General features: G+C 43.6%; 1 protein-coding gene across 4 annotated transcripts in view; it reads left to right on the top strand.

The window, feature by feature from the left end:
* TSEN2 (tRNA splicing endonuclease subunit 2) overlaps positions 1–13,914 on the top strand; it is a 270,669-nt gene that overhangs the window by 85,067 nt on the left and 171,688 nt on the right. For all 4 annotated transcript variants that reach the window (XM_069643934.1, XM_069643933.1, XM_069643935.1 and 1 more), the window contains one exon: positions 7,193–7,736. In XM_069643934.1, the coding sequence (XP_069500035.1) occupies positions 7,193–7,736 (544 nt within the window). The remainder of the gene's footprint in view (positions 1–7,192; positions 7,737–13,914) is intronic.

Below are 13,914 nucleotides of genomic sequence, written 5' to 3' on the forward strand. Positions count from 1 at the left end.
TTGAAGAGAAAAGAGGGGGAAGATGAGCACAGAGGGCAAGAGAGGAATGCAGGGTGAGCTGTGCTTTCATTGAAGAGGTCAACTTAAATAGCTGTATTTGCTACACAACTGTCCATTTGATTAGCAAACTGACAGAATTACATAGCAAATTGCTCAGCGACGCCGCTTTTTATGCCTTGCCATCTAAAGGTCTTGCTCGCCCGGATACAATACTAGATGTCTAGCGCGTACCTCAAACTACACCCCACAAAAACCGAATTCCTGACCCTCTCCAATAACACCAGATTTCACATTGACCGCAATCTCTCCTTCAAAACGCACATGGCAAAGGAACCAGTTTACCAACTCTTTTGCAGAAAATCAAGCCTTGCCTTCCAGACTGTAATGTCCTAGCCACAGTATATACCCTCTTCCTTTATCGCCTAGATTGTGGAAACTCCTGCTCACCGGTCCACTCACCTCCTCCACCCTTGCATCAATGAACAGTATCGGGGACCTGCCTCATCAAAAGCCTCTGCAAATTTGACCACATTTCACCCACACTCCTCAAAATACTTTGTTTGCTCCTACAAGCACTCCTCGCCTTCAAGACAAGCGGCATAATTTACAAAGGTGTCACTTAACATACTGTTAGGTTAGATTTTCGTTTCTATGCTACATCTCCCTCCACTGTGTGACCCGAGGCACTTTTTGCTGGACTTGTGGGTTCTTTTTCTATGTTCCTGGGTGAGGTGGAACCCTTTTTCCCCACTCGCCCTTTCTTTTACTCTTTTTATGGGTGTCATTTTTCTGACTCTCCATACTTTATTTTTTAATTCCTTTCCTATAACCTTTGGTGCATATATTGTATGATTGCAGCACACTGCACTTTCTGTGAAGTGTTGCTGGGTTCCCCTTGGGCTTCCCTTTTTATCTTCCCTTGACTGACTTACCTTGCAAAATATATTTTCAGGGGTAAAGGGGGAATTTACTCCCCTCTACATTTTATATTGTGAGACTAGCATACCCCACCTTATGTGGAGTGCTGGCGAGATGCATGGTATCCCCTTTTTCACTGTTTCTGTACCGTTTCTATTATAGTGACAAGCTTACTATTATGGCTGGTGGCAGTGGACATATTTTTCTGACTTTTGTGTAGTTTTTACCGCAGGCAGTGAAACCACCTGCGATAATGCGCATAAGGGTCGTCATTCTGCTAGAATGGTGACTTCTTTCTTTTTATTGCCATTTCTAGTGTGCTTCTCCTTTCTTGATCCTTCCTCTGGCGTCCTGCATGTGGGAGGTCCTTGTTGTACTTTTGTCTTCGGCGGGAACCCGCTGTGTAGCCCACTGAGGCCCTAGAGTGTCTGCGAAGGTAGGAAGTGAGGGAGGAATTTGAAACTCCACTCAACTTTGTCTTCTGTTGTGTTTTAGAGAATCCAGTCCCCACCCCTTTCTGTAAACTGCAGAGAGTTTGCAGAGGTTGTGTGGGTTCCTGTGTATCTGGCCTGAATCTGGAAGCTGAAGACAAGTCGACATTGGAACAGAAGATCTGAAGATCTGAAGATCTGATAATCAAAAGGAGTAGCAACCACAACTGAGAAAATGAAAAAAGATACAACCAGACTAATGACCTGAGAGAGAGAGGAGAAGAAGAGTTTTATCAACAGATACAGCGAGAGGGAAAAGGCAACAATAGAATGCAGAGATGGGCGATCCAGAGTGACAGAGAAACAGCCCGCAAAATGTGTCATCGCAACACTTAAGGGTGAGAGGCAGAGCGTCAAAGTGAGAGACGGGGGTTGCATAGGGAAGGAGAGATGGAGCAAAAACATGGAGTGGCTGGCAAGCAGGTAGTATCAGGCAGCAACAGCAGGCCCGAGAGGCAGAGAAGTGATGCTGGTAGACTGAGGGCCTTGATTTATGAATCACCCAATGTTGATGGCAGGCATCTGTAGTAACTGAGTTTGTGCTCAAGTATCATGAAGATGAAGCTGGGTAGTATGCATCTACAAGCTTCTTGTGTGGGGAAAATGTTTTCCACATGTGCAATACATTATTTAGAACCACTTTGAAATACAATTGTTTTCCAACAAAGTTTCAATTTTACGCACAAATTGGATAGTTGCCAAACACCTTTTACTCTATTGCGAAGGAGGAACATAATTTGTGCTCTCTTGAAATTGGATTTACTCTCTAATTCTAAAAATTGGGAGTAAAATACTCATTCTCCAAAACTCTTATCTGCTGCACTGCGTATAGTATTGGTTTTTGTAATGTGTTTGACTTCTAATAGCACTTACCTTTCTGAAGAATTGTCTTTGCCTATGTGTATACGTAAACATCTATTTTTGAAATACATCAGTGTACAAGTGTTTCTTTGGACCATATGTATGCTACAAGTTCTTTATACCTTCCTACCGCCCTCTCTCCCTCCAGAGATAAGTCTGACTGCTCCTTCCATACTACTAAATTATGTGGTAGTGGTCTATACTAAGAGTTGGCGATTACTGTATTGCCTAAAGTTATAGTTTTATAAAGCCCCCTGGCTGGACTTCAGAAAAACTGTCTTAGTACATGCTCCATCTTAAATATATGGTGGCAAATGCTTCACAAGAAACCGTTATCTGGCCAGATTAAAGCTGTACAATTAGGGGGGAAAAACGGAGACTGGCATTCAAGATCTGTTCCTCCAGGCTGTGGAACCTAATAACGGTCAACAATTACATTCCCACCCACCGCTATTCAGAACGGAACCTCAGACCCACCTTTCCACAGAGCACCCTATTCAAGCACCATACACCTCCCTCTGATTCCCACCTACCTGCCCACTGCACCCCCCTCTAATTACTGCTCCTGTTGCTTAGTTGTCTTTGACACTGTGTCTGAAGTCCAACTAAGGGCTTCATAAAACCATATATCTGAGGCAGGACAAACAAATCCACTTGTAGAATAAGGCTGTACCACCTGAAAACATTTGGTAGCCTAGAAAGAGCAGCCAGGATTATCTTGGGAGGGATAGAGGGCTGTAGGTTGGTACAAAGAAATTGTAGCATACCTCGGTCCAAAGAAACGCACTATGTATTGTACAAATAAAGAATGTATTTAAATACAAGTAGGCCAAGATAAATCTTGGGTAACAACATATAAATAAAATAATTAAAATAAACTCTATACCTATGGTATGCAAACCAAGGTATAACCTTATTTTGAGGAGCCAGAAATAAGTCAAGTTAATTCAAACCTAAAGTTATACATTCAGGATCGTAATATTCCATTCTTGGGGAAGAAGACCAGGTTAGATGTACTTTTAGAATACAATCAGTAATTCAAGGGTAGGAGACCCGGTCAGTCATGCAGCGACAGTCCGTTATAGAAATCACTTCATAAACCAACCTTTTTAAAAGTATACCTTGTAGCTTTCTTCTTTCCTGATGGGAAAATGTTACACTTACAGTATTACATTTAATAACACAGTTCAGAGAAAGTAAAACTTATTATACTTTCTGGAGGGGCCTTAAGATACTCAAGATACTCAATGGCAAGTACACTCAACTATTTTAGAATGCACTAAGCAATTCAAGGAAAGGTAAACCCAATGAAACGTTAAGACTCAGTGTATTTCAAGTTAAGTAATTGACCCTTATGACAATTTTAGAACTGCTATAAGCAGTTTCAGGGAAAGCACAACCCAGTGTTACAAGTTAAGAACAGCAGCTATTCACAGTACGTAAGGAACCATATACTTTTTATTAGGGGCTTCAAGCAGCTCATAAGGCATTAAACGCATTAACTTCAAGAATGTTTTAGGTTTGTATAAAGCAGATCATGGAAAGCAAAACCCAATGGTACATTTTAGGAAGAACACAAGGTTATTCAAGGTAGGTAAACCCTATTGGTAGCTTTTTCACTCATTGAGTTAAGAATCATAAAACAGTACCAACACTTACTTTTTAGAATGTGAAACACTATTCAAAGTAAGCAAATTATATACTATTTAAACGAGCAACCGGAAACTTAAAGGTAATTTCTAACTTTTAGACACTTTGTAAATTTTCTACTGCAGAGATTGTTGCCAGGCTAACCTCTTTGGCAAGTGAGTAAAGTTCTTCCCTAGTCTATAGCATGAGTTTTCTCAGTGGCAGAAGAGGGACCCTTGTGGTGTAGGTGCCAGCTGTAGGCAGGTCCGATGTGTTTCAGTTGCCGGAAATTCAAGGTTCACGAGGATATCTTCTTAAACAAGTAAGTATTAGCTTCAGAGTTAGTTAGTGTTCAGGGACTTGGCTCCCTATATGCGGTCCAGCATTAGGCTTGGGCAAGTGGTATGGCCAAACTCCCAACCAGACAAATCACCCACTCAGCCTCACAGGATGCACACCAGACTTAAGGAAAGCATTTATCAATCCCACACAATACCTTTAGGAGAAAGAAGAGCTTCTGTGTGGATGCCTTCAGGATGCAGCAGCCCTGGACCCGGTTCCTGGATTCTTTGTCTGAAGACGAAATACTGGACACTGGATGGGAACTTGCAGCAGTAATCGTCAGAGGAGGCTTTTCAGCAAAGGTTTCTTCACAGATTCTCGCAGCTCTGTGGATTTGGCATCTTTTTACAGCAGCCAGATGAACGAATATTGTCGGTCGGATTCTATTGACTCTTATCGGTTCTGCACTCTGGTGAGGAGGCTTAAGGGATTTGAATAGTGCCTTTGGAGATCCAGCAGGAGTCCACCAAAGTTTCGGATTTAGGCAGACCATGCACGGCAAACTGGCTCGAGGTCTCAGGGTATTGACGTTTTTCAGCCCAGCAAGGTCGCAGGGGTGGCTCAAAATGCAGATCTTCTTGAGACTAGTAGATCTCACCAGCCTCTGGGTAGGAGTTGTAGCATTTGGGACCCCCGGGTCAATTGTAAGGAAGGGTTGCATCAGGCTCTGGTTACACAGCAAGCATTCTACAGACGTCTCTTCCTCCTCTTCCTCTTCGGTTTCAGCTCCATTGGTTGACTTGTCAGCAGCTTCAGGATCAGAGTATTTATCAGGGACTACAGCACAACTTCGGCAAACTGTCCCTGCAGTTTACAGAAAGGGGTGGTCTGGCTGTCCAATCAGGAGAGCCAGCCTCCCATTGGGAGCTGGTTCCATTTATGCAAGTTCCATTTATGCAAGGTGAAAGACAAAGTGCTGCAGAGTTTTGGACACCTGCCTCGCTTCCTGCCTTCTTAAGACACTCTGGAGCTTAGGCAAGGAATACAAAAGAATCTTGCTGAAGACAAAACTTCCACCGAGGTTGTTCCCACGTTGGATGGCAGGGGAAGACCTCAGAAACCACAAGCACACGAGGAATGGCAAAAAAAGGAGCCCACCATTCTAGCAGAATGGTGGCCCTTCTGTGCATTATCAAGGCTGATTTTAACAACCTCCAAGTAATAAGGCTAAAATGTCACTAAGGAATAACCACTACCACCAGCCATTCAAGCACAATTGTAATTGTTATAAAAATGTTATAGGTAATGAGAAAGTGGATACATTGTATACACCCACCCCCGCCCTCAGCACTCCACATAAGGTGGGGTGGGCTGGCTCACTTAAATCAAAGTAAAGGGGATGTGAATCCCACTTTACTCGCTAGAAACAGTAGTTCAACAAGAAATAATGAAATAATGAGAGAATTAACAGGAAGCCAATGCTGTGTGCTGCCATAGTATGTATTACATTCAGTCCAAAGTTATAGGAAACTAGAACTCCAATCGCACACCATGGAGAGACATAAAAAGTTCACCACAAAGTAAAATAATTACCAAGTCCAAGCAAAAAGTTCTGGGGTTGACTGGTCAGGAAGAATTATAACTGAAATTAATCTTACCTAACACACAGCTCTTCTGTAAATTGTGCCCCATTACCTCTATTCCTATTAAGCTATTATTGTTCAGTGCTCCTCTGCTTCTCAGAGCTAGGTCCATGTGCATTAAATACCCACATTAAATAATGTTTACAAAAACATGTCCCTTGAGTTTTACCCAGGTCAGACTATTAGTTTTTAAATACAAATCTGCATTAACCTCCAAATTTTTATTCCGTCCCTTTGTGGATCCCAATTATGTTCATGCCCATTCTTAAAAATTATTTTACTCCCAACTTGCCTCTGATACGAAAATAGGTACTATGCGGTTATTCTGTGGAAGACTACGTCTTCTTGCTTGCTAGCTTTCAATCCTTCTGCTGGGCTATTTAGATATACATGGTTCCTCGAGCACTTTTGAACCTTTATTTGTTGAGAAGATCAACTTCATAATCTGTCTATTTCTTCCTTTCTAGATTTTAGGATTCCCTTCCTTTCGCCCTTGTCTCCCGTTCTGAGCTTGTGCTCCTTATTACTAACATGAGAGCCTTCTATGGACAGGTTGATCCTTGCCATGCCAAAGTAATCCAGGATAGTCTTATTACCCTTGCACTAGCCCCAAGTACCCTGATCAACGGATGCCTAGAAACTTCCTGTTGCACCTTGAACACCTGTATCTCAACTTTTCTCGAAGAAGGCCATCATTGATCAGAACATCACTGTGAGCTATCGTCTTATTTCTGATGCTCCATTTATTGGCAAAATCATGAAATGTTGCTATCCAGCAACTGGTTCTGTTTAGCAAGGCACATTTTTCTACGCATCATCAATTTGACCTTTCAGGCCAGCCAGTGATAAAGAACTTGCCTTCCCTTTCATTTGAGACTAAATCCTGAGGTCACTTGATGTAAACGCTCCTTCCATCCTCACTCTGCTAGAACTTTCGGCAGCATTTTATGCTGTTAATCATACCACTTTCCTTGGCTGCCTTGAGGCCTCAGTTGGAATATCTGGTACCGCCCTTGAGCAGATTTTATTCTTCCTGGCAAAATAGAAGATTCACGTCCGGTCCTTTTCTCTCCCTCACTTGACCCTGGAGTCCCACAAGTCTCATTCCCTCCTTGTTTGATCGTGGATGTGTATTGAAAGCCTCTTGCTGATCTCATCACTCCCCAAACTGCCGCCTTTGAAACCTACGTAAATGATGTACCAATTCCATTTCAGTGGTCTTTGGGGAGACTGTTTTGAAAGAAAACCTGGGCTAATATAACTAAACCTCTTTAGATGTCTCAGTAATATGATTTTGCATGAATAGATGGTGGTCTTGATTTTTTGAGTTTGTCATGGAATGTTCTCATATTTATTATCTCCTTTTAGGTACCAGTGTCATGTTGAGTGGACAAGAAGCCTAATGCGTAAGCAAGGACTGCGTAACTGGTCGATTGACCGTATCCTTGAGGATTACACCAAGCCTCTTGATTTATCTTTGCAGAGTGGAGAGGAAGATGTTGAACCAAACAAGTGCACCTCTGGCCCTGTTCCAGAAATTAAAGATGTCGAAGTTGAGGTCAAACATTTAGCAATCACACCCCTTGATGATGGGGATCCAGAGACTGTCCCTCTTGAAAGTCCCAGCAAAAGTCCAGATGCAAAGAAAGTTCGCTTGGAAGGAGATCCTACATATGACCCACTGGCCAAATATGGTGCGGATACTATAGAACTGGTCGACAAGGCAGCATTAGCTAAAATGTACTGTCAGAAGCATGATGACTTACTTGTGCACTGTGGCTGTAGCATTAATGAGAGTCTTAAACCAGTGCCTCAAGAGCCAGCCACACAGCCAGTAGATCAAAATGAATATGTGTTGGTCCTGGAGGAGGAAAGCCACTTGAGTAATGAGGATGAAGACAAAGAAAAAGAGGTATGGTCAAACAAAACTACTGCATATTTACTCACAGCATGAATGTTGCTGATCACCGGGTGCCTGGCCTAACTGCCAATATCCTTGGGTGTATTGGGCTCATTCAGCTCTCTTGTGCCTTTTTATTATTACCTTACCTTTATTACCTTAATGTTGGATCAGGCGGAAACATGCATGACTAGACAGTCATTTGATCAAGGTCCGCTCCTAAAGTAATTAGAATGTATGTGCCTATGTGTTGGTATCTGTATAATTTCCAGCCTTCGAAAGTCAATGGACCACTCCAACGTTTCGCTGCTGGTCGCTGTCAAGACATGAATTCCCAGTTGTCATAGACCCATTAGGTCATTCACACAAACCTAAAGTTGATCTAAAACTGAAAACATATCAGTGACTACATTGACTTTTTGTTTTGTTTTTAAAGAATGAAAGATCTTTTGTAAATTGAAGAGGGTCAGCTGTGAGTTTTCATAATAAAAAGTTTGAAATTCCGATATTTTGGAATTTCAGCATGATCCTCCCTGCATCTATTTGAAGCGCATCCTCGCTAATGCCAGCCGATCATCCTCCTCTCTTCCATCCCCCTCTTGACTCTTTCCTGGCATGTAGCATGTTCAACCGTATTTGCAATCCGCTCCTAACAGAGGAGTAGATAAGAGGGGAATAACAAGAATACATATGTTCACATCGGGGTATTCAGTTTCTCATCAGGGTATTCAGTTTCCTGAAATGAACAGTGATATCTCATTGAAAAACGCTTGTCATGCACAAGAAGCTTAAATCGGTATGCAGTGTTTATAACGGAAAAAAGAATGACACCCTTTTTAAACGACACCTAAATAAGTCTCATTTTTTAGTATAGGTGTATATGGGTGTGGGGTAAGGGATTAAAATGGTTGGGGGAGGGTAAAAAGTCAGTAGAAACAGGGGGGTTGGTGTTTGGGGGGGACCCCCAATTTAAAAATGAAAAAAATCGCTTTTCGTTATTCAGGTGTTATTTTAAATGTATGTGTCATGATGCCTACCTCCAAGGTGCCAGACAAGACCCAGCTACCCCAGAGGCAGACATCATGTCTTCAAGGGAAGTCACAACAGCCTCAAGTAGGGGCTCTTTGGCTCATATCGGGCCACAGTCCTGGCGCAAAAGGCGCCAGGCTCATAAAAGAGGACTTTGTGTTAAAGGTGCTTAGTGTTAACTTACCTGATGCAGACCATGCTGCAACATCCAGGCCTTCTGAGGCCTGAATGGGACTACTTTATCTTTGGAACTACTTAACCACACGGGTGTGGTCAGGGGAGGAATACATACCTGAGAGGAAGGATACATACCTGGGACTACTTTGAAGGCTATTTAAGCCACGCCCAAGCAGCAACTCACGCTTCGCGTTGTTCTGCATCTAGCAGCTGGACGCTCACAGTGTTTGCTCCTGCATTCTGTCTTCTGCCACTCCTGCCAGCATCCTGGAACAAGGGTAAAGAAGAGTCCTTACCTGGTAAATCCGCATTCCGGAGACATCTCATCGACGGTCCTGAAAAGGAAGACATCCATTTAAAAGCACATCGCATCGATCGCTGCAGCGCCGCATCTCACTCACCTGTACAAGGTACCATCACGTTCTACGGCGACATCTGGACTCGCAGCCACATCACCGCGCCTAGGGAGAAAAAGACAAGAATAAAGGTGAGAGGGGAAAGAAAACAAGGAAACCTTAATATCCATTACAAAGCTTACCTGTTGGGTTATTCCAACTTCATTTCGGGTCAGTGCCGCATCCTGGCATTTCCGGATCCCGGCCCCTAAGGGGGAAAAAAGACATCAGCTTTAGTGAGCGCATTGATACAAGGACACTGAGAGAACTCTCATCAAGCTCACCAGAGTCTCATTCTTCGGTTCCACAGCTCTTCTTGGAATAGTTTCCGCACCTGAAAAAGAGACAACAAACAATTGTTATTGCGGCATCATACTCATTAACAGAATCCTTACGGTACTATACCGGGAAAACAAAACTTGAACCCTCTACAATCAAAATCCCAGTGAAGTAACTGGATACAACGCGCCCCTGCATGAGAAGCAGGATGGAGAGCTCAACCTTTCAAACCCTAAGGTGAGACTTCACGTGGGGGTCGCAGGAGGGTTTCGTAGAGGGGTGAGAAGGGAGCGGGAGGCTTATACTTTCTCCCGCAGATTGTTAATACTCCCTTTTCACATACAGAAAGATATTCCTGCGAGCCAGACAAGCCAGATTTGAAGCTCCGGTCCAGTCCATCTTCCGGGTCCTGCGCTTCACCATAGAAGAAGCAACAACACTCCAAACCAGACCTGCGCCTCCGTGGGAGTCAGGTGAGCGTAACAGAACGCGAAGCCTACCTACAATTTCCAAGGAAAGAACTGATGACCTGGCGAAACGATTGTTGCAGGGTCAAGCAGGACAAACTCCTTTACCTAGTTCTGGAGGTAATGCCTCGTCAATGGTTTCGAATAACCCGGTACAAATCAATCTACCTGGAAACATGCCTTTGGCCCCGCCTGAACGTTTTGCGGGGGACCCCAAGAAATATGCTGTTTTTTTGAACCAATGTCGCCTACACTTTATATGCAGACCTGGGGCCTTCCCTAATGATCAAACCAAGGTAGCCTTTGTATTATCTTTTCTCGGTGCCTGTGCTGCCGATTGGTCTGTTCCGTTGGTAAGTCAGGATGACCCAATTCTCCAGGATTTTCAAAGCTTCCAGGCGAGCATGGAAAGATTATTCGCTCGACCCTCTCAGGGACAGGCCCTTGACAACGAACTACTATCCTTACGACAAGGTAACCAAGATCTCTTATCTTATATTGCCACCTTTAATAGGCTGGTTGAGAAACGGGGTGGCCCGAAAATAAAAGGATCACACTATTTCATCCAGGCCTGCGCGGAGAACTTAAGGATGTTCTAGCTCAAATAGTAAATCCACCTCAAGCCTGCGCAGAATACATAGACTTAGTGGTCCAACTTGACCACAGACTGCAAACTAGAAAAGCAGATCGGTCCAAGTTCGAAACTCGAGTGCTGATCAAAACTCACGCTAACCCTAAGAGTACCGACGTTTCAGAACCTATGCAGATTGGCGGTGTTAAAGGACCATTGACGCAGAAGGAACGAGAGAGAAGACGGCAAAAGCCACTATGTCTCTATTGCGGGGCTCTGTCAGGCTGAGATCCTGGTGTCTGCGGAAGCTGCTGAGCCCCCGACAATCCACCCAAAATGTGGCACTCTGAGCTGATACTATAAACTGCTCAGTTTGCCTCACTTCCAGGGGAAAGGGGGAAGGGACAAATTAACAAACACCAGGCTGGAAGCTATTAACTAGCTGGTTCTTCACCTGTAGTAAAAACATAAACATATATACACCTTGTTATTCATTGAGTACTATACTAACCTTAATTCTCAATATCCTTTACCAAAAAAAGTAAAAACCATACCTGGAACTTCTCTACAGAATGCCCAGAGAAGTGATAAGCTGACTAGACTTCCTTACTAGTTGACTTGAATCTCAATGATCATTCAGCCTTCTCAGTAGGTCCATGAATGCGAAATTAACTTTGCAGATATCTTCTAAAAACTCAAGAAGCTTGAACAAAGTCTTAAGTTCATTAAAAGTAAATGGAAGTTCTAGTGTTTCTGGAAATTTCTTATATTTCTTATTAACTGCCTTTGAAACTTGCGACGAAAAATTTCACGTGGAAATATCTTGCACACACATAAAAATCCAAACTGAGTGTAGAACGTACACGTGCTGAAAACCAAACCGCGGAAAAATGCACACGCGCTTATTCAAGGAGCGAGTAAAAAGCACACGCGATAATGTCCATTCCGCGGGAAAAAATACACATGCGCTTTATCCAAGTAGCGAATAAACGCACACACGCTGAAGTCTAAACCGCGGGAAAAATCCACACGCGCTTATCCAAGGAGCGAGTAAACGCACACGCGCTGAAGTGTAAACCGCGGGAAAGATCCACACGCGCTTATCCAAGGAGCGAGTAAAAAGCACACGCGATAATGTCCATTCCGCTGGAAAAATACACACGGGCTTTATCCAAGTAACGAATATACGCACACGCGCTGAAGTCTAAACCGTGGGAAAAATCCACACGCGCTTATCCAAGGAGCGAGTAAACGCACACGCGCTGAAAACCAACCGCGGGTAGAAAAACACACGCGCTAAAGTATCACGTGACACAAAAGAGCTTGCGCTAGATTCTCAAGCGAAGACTTTCACGCGCAGGCTTTTGTTAACGGAAAAACCATGCGCTTGATAGAAAAAACATAGCGTAACAAAGAAAAACAAACAATAGCACTACCGTTCTATTAAATGTCTTCATATGAGCTTGAAAATCAATTTAACTCTTCAACAAGAACATGAGTTTTGAGTTTTAAAAGAACTTATCTTGTGAAGAGTCTTGGAAACTTATTTTCTTAGGCAACTTGAAATCTTCTTACTCCTGTCCTGTGCCAAAACGAACTCCATAAAGATTCCTGCTTACTTTCCAAAGAAGCCGCTCGACTGCTTGAAACTTGAAACCCCTGAACAAGTTAAGCAGGAGCAGCTTAGTACACGACCTCTAAGCTGGGCAAAGACGATGAAAGGCAGTTTAGAATGTTCACTGTCTTCCCTATAAACAATCACCAGCCAATTAGAATTTAGACTGAGGACCTCCATCTTGGCTTGGGGCATTCTCCATAGACTGCAATGAATGTTAAGGGCAAAATTGGCTGTTTTAAAATTAAACTCCATAAAAACTTCCCAAAACCTTTCTATACTAAATCTCCCCAGACCTAATGTAATTGAGAATATGCCACTGTAACCTGACAGTACCTGACAGGCGTCTGGTCACTTTCTACGAGACTGCCCGGTAAAGCCACCTAAGAAGGTGGTTGGAGCCACGGACAACAATTTAATAGAACCTGATTCGGGAAACGGTCAAGCCCGACAAGCGTAGAGGTCCGCTTGCCGAGCTTGAAAACAGACTCTTTGACCTCGCATTTTGTCATGCCAATGGTGGTCGTGGACCCGAAACAGCCTCAGCGGTTGCATGCTATAAAAGCATACATCGACAGTGGAGCTATTGGAAACTACGTAGATCGTGAATTGGCCTCCAGGATTAATCTTCCTCTCCGTCCGAAAGTTAACAAGGATGTCATTACTACAGTAGATGGAACCGAAATAGCCTCAGGGCCGGTAACACATTCCACTACAGAAATGACACTAGTGGGACAGGATGGACATCGGGAAGCAATTGTGTTCGATGTAATCAAGGCCCCACAATTTCAAGTAATTCTAGGAATCCCTTGGTTAGAAACACATAATCCTCGAATTGACTCGCGAGCAAAGAGAATAACCTTTCCTGATTGTGAACTGACTTGTTATTCAAGAAATCCAGATATGGGTCTGGCCACAGTAACTTCCACCACGATACAACTACCGGTTGAATACCAAGAGTTCCAAGACGTTTTTCAAAAAGAACAGGCGAACACGTTACCTTCCCACCGGTCGTACAATTGTCAAATCGACCTGGTACCCAATGCTCAACCGCCCTGTAGTAGGATTTATGCTCTTACTGAACCTGAGAACGTTCATTTGCGTCAGTATTTAGATCAGTATCTTGCCAACGGTTTTATTCGCCCGTCCAAGTCTCCTGTCTCCTCAGCTCTGTTCTTCGTGCCGAAGAAGGCGACCTTAGAACATGTATTGACTACCGCGCCCTAAATCAAATAACGATCAAGAATCGTTATCCTCTGCCTCTAATCCCTGAACTTCTTGACCAGGTAAAAGATGCTTGTATATACACCAAGTTAGATCTCCGATGAGCTTATCACCTGGTACGTATAAAAGAAGGCGACTCCTGAGGCAGAACAGGCCTTTCAAGACCTAAAGACCAAATTCACCTCCGCCCCTGTATTGAAGCATCCGCGCCCAGATCTCCCTTACATTGTTGGAACCGACGCTTCCAGTTTGGCCATGGGTGCTGTCTTGTCTCAAAGGGATCCAGAAACTAACCAGATGCACCCTGTAGCCTTTTGCTCCAGGAAATTCACGGCTCCTGAAATCAATTACGCAATCACCGACAAAGAATTACTAGCTATTAAGTCCGCCTTCAAGGCTTGGCGTCATTACCTCCTCGGCGCAAGACACACCA

Source organism: Ambystoma mexicanum, chromosome 2p, assembly GCF_040938575.1.
Source record: "Ambystoma mexicanum isolate Mex_15411 chromosome 2p, UKY_AmexF1_1, whole genome shotgun sequence".
NCBI classification, from domain to species: domain Eukaryota; kingdom Metazoa; phylum Chordata; class Amphibia; order Caudata; family Ambystomatidae; genus Ambystoma; species Ambystoma mexicanum.